Source organism: Solea senegalensis, linkage group LG19 (genome assembly GCF_019176455.1).
Source record: "Solea senegalensis isolate Sse05_10M linkage group LG19, IFAPA_SoseM_1, whole genome shotgun sequence".
Lineage (NCBI taxonomy): Eukaryota > Metazoa > Chordata > Actinopteri > Pleuronectiformes > Soleidae > Solea > Solea senegalensis.
Window position 1 is genome coordinate 181649 of NC_058038.1, and position 7928 is coordinate 189576.

General features: G+C 41.4%; 1 protein-coding gene across 1 annotated transcript; it reads right to left on the reverse strand.

The window, feature by feature from the left end:
* Positions 1-2002: 2002 nt before the first annotated feature.
* Positions 2003-7928, reverse strand: luc7l3 (LUC7-like 3 pre-mRNA splicing factor). Its single transcript, XM_044051219.1, has 11 exons — positions 7703-7928; positions 7160-7226; positions 7020-7059; positions 6795-6939; positions 6586-6663; positions 6343-6447; positions 5910-6071; positions 5395-5750; positions 5053-5243; positions 4706-4926; positions 2003-2617 (listed from the first exon to the last, which is right to left on the reverse strand). The coding sequence occupies exons 1-10, from the start codon at positions 7799-7801 to the stop codon at positions 4739-4741; spliced, it is 1431 nt and encodes a 476-aa protein (XP_043907154.1). The 5' UTR covers positions 7802-7928; the 3' UTR covers positions 2003-2617; positions 4706-4738.

Consider the following 7928-nt stretch of genomic DNA (forward strand, 5'->3'; position numbering starts at 1 on the left):
TCTTCTATGCTCCTGTGTGTGTGTGAGAGAGAGAATGAGCATACAATGAACAGCTCAATGTCTCAAGATGCACTGCATCTGCTCATACGTTGGACTTTTAATCAAAAATAGGTACATACTGCCACCTGCTGGTCAATAATAATAAGTAAGTTCAACGTTGTGAATGAATTAAGCACGTTTTAATATTATAAAAGTCCAATCCTCAGCAGTACACCAGATCCAGCCGTAACCAAAATACATCTACTTAGTTAAGCACTTTTGCACAACTCTCGAGCCAGAACCTCCCCTCCACGCTTCATTATGCCATATTTCAGCATCAATCCCAGAAATAAACAGACCATCTGAAGCCCACCTGCTACTGTGGCGTCTAGGGACAGAGAGGTGGGGAAAACGACATTATCATTTCACAGCCAATTAAAAGACGCGGCCCACGGCAAGACTGAGCAGTCACAGGGAGCAGAGGTCACAGCTGGGCCAGTCCACCTGCACAATCAGGCATGGTTGTGTGTAATTAAAGGATCATCTGCTTGCCGGGGAACACAAACATACAACTGTACTCTATTGAGAAAACAGTATGTAGGACTACTATTTCCCTGCTGACGAGTGGAATAACTGAACCAAACAAAAAGTGCACCACGGGACCAGAGGCACTGACTTCTCATTTCAAGCCTTTCATTAACACCGACTATAATCGCACCCTTAACCACCATCAAGGGTGATTATATCAGTGCAGAGAAAGTTTGTCTGTTTTATGCCTTTATTTGATCGGTTGTGGAGAACAATCGGTGTGGTGTAAGTTAGAAAACATAATGGTGGATTGTACCTAATAATTACACTCTGGTGACAAACTCACACAGTGTTCTCCTTAGGTTTGGAAAAGTCAGTGCCAATGGAAAAAACAAAACAAAAATGTAAATGCAAAAACTTAACATAACAAAGTATTAACAAATGTATTAGACCACCACCCACAGCCACAGCTGCACTAACCATTGGTAGAAGCTCTTTAACCAAAATGACATTTTTAATGCTAAATTACAACTATAGTTATCCATCAATTATCGAAATGACTGTTTTACAAAGAAAAACTGAAACAAGTAAGTAATCATTTCTGGATTAATGTCAAATTATAGTGATTTACTTGCATTCCTGTTGTAGTGGTTGTATGTTGATTAATTGCTGACTCAAATTTGGGTATGAAAAGATGAATTCAGTGTTTTTGCCAAATAACAAGAACAAGTATCTGTGAGTTTGAGGACTAAATGTGATATAAATGTGCAACACGTGGTGTTTGGGTATGAGCACGACATTCAAGTTGCGGACATTGCATCATTGGTAAAGTACCGTAAATCCCAATGATCACTGAGGCCAGTCACTAGTATTGTTTCTATGTGATGATTTGCTGAAACTGTATTAAGCTTTACAGAAAGACAGCACTCAGTCCAAAGTGCCAAATGTCAACAGGCAATAAAAAATGTGGTTTTACCTGAGACACACCTATAACAACGGAGATCTCAGTAGTTCAGCAAGATGCAAATACAACTATTAAACAGCTATTTGGTAGAATGAAGTCATCTGAAAAATGCAATTAGTTCTTCTCCCATTTCCCAGGCAGTGATTGGAGATTTAGTTTTGACCCTAATGACTAGATGTTCTGTTCTTGTCAGTGACATACTTATAAAACATAGTTTTTTTTGTGTGTTGACAAAGCTTCAGCACTTCAAGAGCTAAATTTCACATGTTATCCAATTCCCAACTGTTAATCTATTGTTTAAATCTGAACCTTACTCACTGAAAATTGACCATTACCCAGTGTATAAAAACTGTGGTAACAGTATGAATAAATACATTACTTGTGTCTAAATGTAACGCTTAATGTTAATGGCATCAATGGACACACAGCACATAAACTTGTGTGGAAAGGTCCTAAGTGTCAATGTCAGTGAAGGAAAGCTGTTGTAACATTGATGGGATGTCCTCTTATAGATAAAAACACACATAAAAAAAGGTTTTACTTTTTATTCATCAAGACAACATTGACATTAAAAGCAGAGCAAAAGTAAACAAATCTTCAGTCTGAAAACCCTTTGAGCAAAATCAAATCAGTATATTTTACAATGAGGGGACAATCAACGTGAGCTCTACGTGGAGGAGAAAAGAGACACTCTCTATCACAGCTCAAACACTGTACAAGCGCTTTCAACTGACTTTAATTAAAAAAACGAGGTCAGAAAGTGGAACCTGACAAACCAAAACTAATCACAAGAACCGTTTTATTCCATTTCCTCTAAATGCCAAGAAACAAAGAAGTAGTATTAAGATTTTCAAAACAAAACAAAAAACCCATAGTGAACTATTTTGGTATTTTAAGTGATGTCTGGCTGGTATCTAGACCAACAAATACATCAGATGAACCACAGCTACCCTCGTTCTGCCAAAGGATTTGTACTGAACATGAAAATCAATGGATTTCTTTACTCTCATTTACACATGTATGTTTGGTGGATATGCCACTACACATTTGTGGTTCACCTTGTTTTTAAGCAGCGAAGTGTCAGGTTCAGGGTATAGGATGGGTATGCTCTTCCACGTCTTCCTCCACCAGATATGCCAGCTTCCCCTGTTGAGCAAAAAATGTTCAGAAAAAAAACAATGTTAGCCAGGGACCCACAACATGAGCTTGTAGTGACAACTGCTGCTACTGGAGCAACCACCACTCAAATGAATGACAACTCAAACATAGTTGACTAACAGGAGATAGCAGAACAAACAAGAGACACTGCTAATGATGCACAAGTACTCACAAGTAATCTAGTCACGAGTACAAGGGTCTTATGGCTGCAAGCTTTATATGTTTCAAAATAACTTGAATGACAAGTTAACAACCTGAAGCCCATACTTCGAGCCACTAGCTTGGATGTAAAACTTTCAAAAATTAGTGACAGAACTGGTTGATATTCCCTTCCCAATCTGAAAGTGCACTTGTTAAGCCAAGTTCACACTACACGACTGTCCGACTTGGAGAATCGCTGTGCATCACACACACACACACACACACACACACTACACGACATGCCGTCTTGCGATAACGGTCACTTTGAGTTCACAGTTCATGAAGGGTCGCCTCGACAAGAAAACACAGCATCACAAAAACTGGTGACGCTGGGAGCGATGCATTAAACCTGGTTAAATTAAGCTCGGTATCACGACTGCGGGCCGACAGCCGAGCGACAACTAAAGCGGTGCCATCTGTGGCCCGTCGTGTTTTCAGGTGCTAAATGTCTCGTTTTCCTTCGCAGCCACCATCATCCCGTCCTGGCCGTTAACTGGTTGGGTTGGCTGGAGTTTTACACACATTTAGAGAACATTTCAAGCAGACTGAAAACAAGATCAGGCTCTACAAGGCATTGGGGAGGCATTGGCAGTTCCCTTCGGACAGATTCACGTTTACAACTGGGGCAATTAGCCGCGACTTGCGAAATTTGTCAGCGAGCGGATTGTCGGGCTGAAAATAGTATAGTGTGAACTCGGCATTAAGAACACAACCACATTAATGTTGTCACTTCAGCTGCTGGCATAGGTATATCAAGCAGGCTGTCTGTGCATCGCAGCATTTTAAAAAAATGTGTCTCTGACATATTCAGTGACCTTTTCCCCAAAGCTTAAAAAGCAAAGAAACACAAAAAAAAGACTTTTTTTTAACACAATCAAGCTGTCAAGTTCATGTTTTGAAGAAACTGTTTTTTTTTCTGACAGGCAAGAGTATTCAGAAATGGATGTGGGTAGAGAAAGGAGTACCTGGGGTGAGTACCTGCACAGTTTGACAGTCAGAGAGTATCCATGATTTTTAATTTGCCCTTTTCACATGTGGTCTCGCTCACAACACCAACGCTGTGTGAGGTATGGAAGTCAGCTGCAATTCATCCAATAAACCCTACCCTCCAGTTAGTTAGTTATGTTAGGCCCCCAGTGCTTTAAGTCCCCCCAAACACACACTGCATGGCATTATTAGGCACAATAAGCTGGACAACAAATCCATGGCATTTGAGTTATAATTCTGCAAAATAAATGACTTGTATTTCCATCGAAACCCTTAATGAAAGTACAACTGTTTGTTTAACATATGAGAAAGCGAAATTCCGATATTTGTGGAGATTTATATACATGTATATTTATTGACATGTAGAAACAGTCTGGCTTAATGTTCTCCCTTAATGGAGTGTAATAAAGACGTAAAAATCATTACATTTTTCTACTTATAAATATATATGAAACAAAATAAATATAAACAGGCAAATACAACTTTTAATTCAATGGGTTAATTTTTTTTTGCCATTTTGTCCACAAAGACAAATATACATCTCTAAGGATCAAAAACCGATACAAAACGAGGGGTACCTCTGGGCATGTTTGCTCAGGGCTACACTGGCCTTTCCCTCTTGGCTTTGTGTGAATGTTTTCTACCTTCTTCTCATTCATCGGGCCTAGTCCTTCATCTTCTGTGCATACTTATGATGCACTATTTGAAAACAGGATAAAGATATATGCATATAGTACATAAGACAAAATTATAGGCATTGAACTGAACATAAACTGGGTAGGAGGGTGAGAGGGTAGGGTGGGGAGATGGGAGAGGTAGAGGGGGGAGTGCAAGGGTGGTAAGGTTGGGTTGAGAGCCAGAGGGAAGCGAGGAGGAGGACGCACTTACCTGAGCCTGATCTGAGGTCCTATCAGATCAGTTTTAATTGGACTGAGTGTCACCTTCAGAATGGAAGAGTTCTTGCTGGCCATTGAGCAGCGGGGAGGAGGCAGAGGCGGCCGCCTCCGACTCCATCGGTTCCGCTTCGGATGAAAGATTGATGGCAGCGGCATCACCGTCAGAGCGTTTGTCTTTCTTAGAGCTGCTCCTTTCCTCTGTCGTCTTACGGTCTGAGAGAACAAACACAGTCATCAGAAAGTTAATTCTTTTTCACAGTGGACCATTTGGTATAGTGACTAGCAACTAGTACTTGGAAATTGATAATTAGAAATTGAGTCAAACATAAAAGCCACGACCTTTGTCTTTTGATGACCGCTCTTTGTCCTTGTCTCTTTCCTTCTCTCTGTCCCTGTCCTTGCTGTGGCTGCGATGGCGGTGAGATTTGCGCTCTGAGCTGCGCGACCTCCTCCTTTCACGACTCCGGGAGCGGCGTTTTCTGTCAGAGCGCTCACGGCTGCGTCTCCTCTCCCTGTCTCTATCCCGACTCCTACAGAAAGAGGGAAGTAAAAAGTATTAAAATATTCTGACTTGAACATGTATCAGTTATCACTGACGAAACGTGGTTATCGTGAGGAGGAACAATTTGTTGTTACTAAACTAAATAAACTAAGAATATGGAGAAAAATAGCCAGTTATACCTGCTGCGTTTGCGTTCCCTGTCCTTGTCTCTACTCCTGGACCTCCGGCGATCACGGGATCTGCTCCTTTTCCTGTCAGAAGCTCGACTGGAGTGGCGGCTGTTAGAGTGGCTGCGGCGAGCCCTCCTGTCCCTCTCCCTGTCTCTATCTCGGTCACGTTCTCGGTCCCTCTCACGCTCCCTCTCTCTCTCTCGTTCCCTCTCCTTCTCCCGCTCTTTCTCTCGCTCCTTCTCCTTTTCTTCCTCCTCTTTGCGCTTTTTCTCTCTTTCCTCCCTCTCGCGCTCACGATCTTCTCTATCCTTTTTGACTGCAGGGGTTTCACCCGGGGGTTCTTCTGAGCGGCGACGCAGTTTCTCCTAGGGGTAAATAAGAGACATGTTATAAGTGAAAACCAAACATTCCAGATGGAATACCCTTAAAATCACCACTTTTATTTAAGAGTATATTTGGCTGCAAGAAGTATCCAACAACTTATCATCACATCAGCTATGTATGAAGAGTTTGAGATGTGTTACCTTGAGCTCCTCTACGGTAGATTTGATCTTGGCATAGCCCATATGCTGCTTTCCCATCAAGTGGTCATCCACTCGGGACTGTGCATCGCCCACAATGAGGAAGGCACCACACACCTCACACACCTCCATCTGTTTCTCCTGGGCTGCAAAGCTCTCAATGGTCTGATAAAAATAAAAAAAATAAATGGTAAAAGTAAAGTATTTATGAAGAGCACATCTGCTGGTCTGGTTCCTTTGGGGACAGTTAATTAAAAGACTGCATTTAATTAAGAAAGAACTAGATTAATGACAGTGGGATCATTTCAAGTCCAAGCTTGGTTTGACTTTTAAAAGACAGCAGGTTTATAAAAAAAAGAAGATTAAAAACAAGATTACATGACCAGAACATAACAGTGTATGTAAGCTGCTGATTAGCCAAAGTTTAGTGACTCACTGAGGGTGTGGAGCTAAGCAGTTCCCTCTCTTCTTTTAGCTGCTCAACCAGCTTCATCATTCCCTGGGCTTCCTCCACTCTGCCTTCTGATCCCAGCTCTTCAATCTGGAGACAAATTCCAGTAATAATTAACACATAGATACATTTCTGAGGCATCTGTGAGAATTATTTCAATATTATTTGAGCACATATGGAGTGACTATAAAAATAACAGTGCAAGTCATTTTCAGATGTGTTACAAACCTGTACAACCAAGTCTTCAATCTTATCTGTCAAAACCAGACTTTTCTCATTCTCATTCTTTCCTGATGGACCAGGACCCTAGAGAAATAAACACACTGCATCTCAGATACTACCAAAAAAAGCCATGCACTTTTAAGACAACAGAGGTCACAACAGAACAAAAGCACAGTTAAAGGACAAAAACAATGTCCTCAAAATAAAGCACCAACCCCTGCATTCTGTTGAGCCTGGGAAAGAGCAAGTCGAGCATGCCCTCTACGAATCCGTCGTTCCACCTCTGCCAGGAGAGACTGAAGATAGCGCAGGAAGTCTCTCTCATAACCCTCCTTCATGAACCGAGAGCTCTTTTCATACCTGATTAAATGAGGTAGATTACTGAGCAGAAAATGTCAAGAGACACAGAAATTATTTCTTAAATCATAACCACAACTTACACTTTTCGGAGATTTTCATCATGGATTTTCTCACAGGGACCTGGAGTGTTGCATTAATTGACAATTATTTTCCAGCATGACAGATGCACGTTTCAGCTGTATTACAGGGGTTAAACCACGTGCAACAGTTGTTGACTTACCCAAGTCCGAGCGGGTGTTTGTGAAAAGCTCTGCTGGACAGAACCCACACAGGTAGTATCGACAAACCTAATGGAGAAATAAGACATATTTCAAATTTAACATACAGTTCTATAATCCTATTTAAGTAAAAGGTTATACAAGACGTATATCAAGCTAAGCTTTGGTACAACTAACACATTAAAAATAATGCAAATAGATGTGAATAGCCATTATGATATCCCCCCAAAAATGCACAGCACCGACATATTAAACAATAGCACAATCTCTCACCACACTATCAACAACATATATCGTTGTGAGCCAATGGCTTTATCATTAGCATTAGCAATTTGATACGAGCACGAGACTCAATACATGATATAAACGTCATCTTACGCTGGCAACCGCGTGTATATATAGGCGATAGTGTTCATTTATATACAACAGTGCTACGGGCGTTGCGTGTCCCAACCCAAACACCGATATCCCAGGGATCAAATGACTAGCATTATGCTATCTAATAAAAACTAGCCAGGCTAACGTTAGCTGGAATGCTAACTTACGCTTTCATCGTCCCATCGCACGTTTGATCGCTTCTCGTTAGGGGCCAAGTTTCTATCTCTGCCCATTAACTCATCGAGTAACTGGGCTGCTGAGAGCATGATTGGCCTGAGATTGTGTTGCTTTGATTGAAGAATACAGTCATAAACTGTGTGGAGCCAGTCCGCACCATCTATTGCGCGCAAAGTCCCTCTAGTCAAAATGGCAGACGTCGTAACAACAACGCCC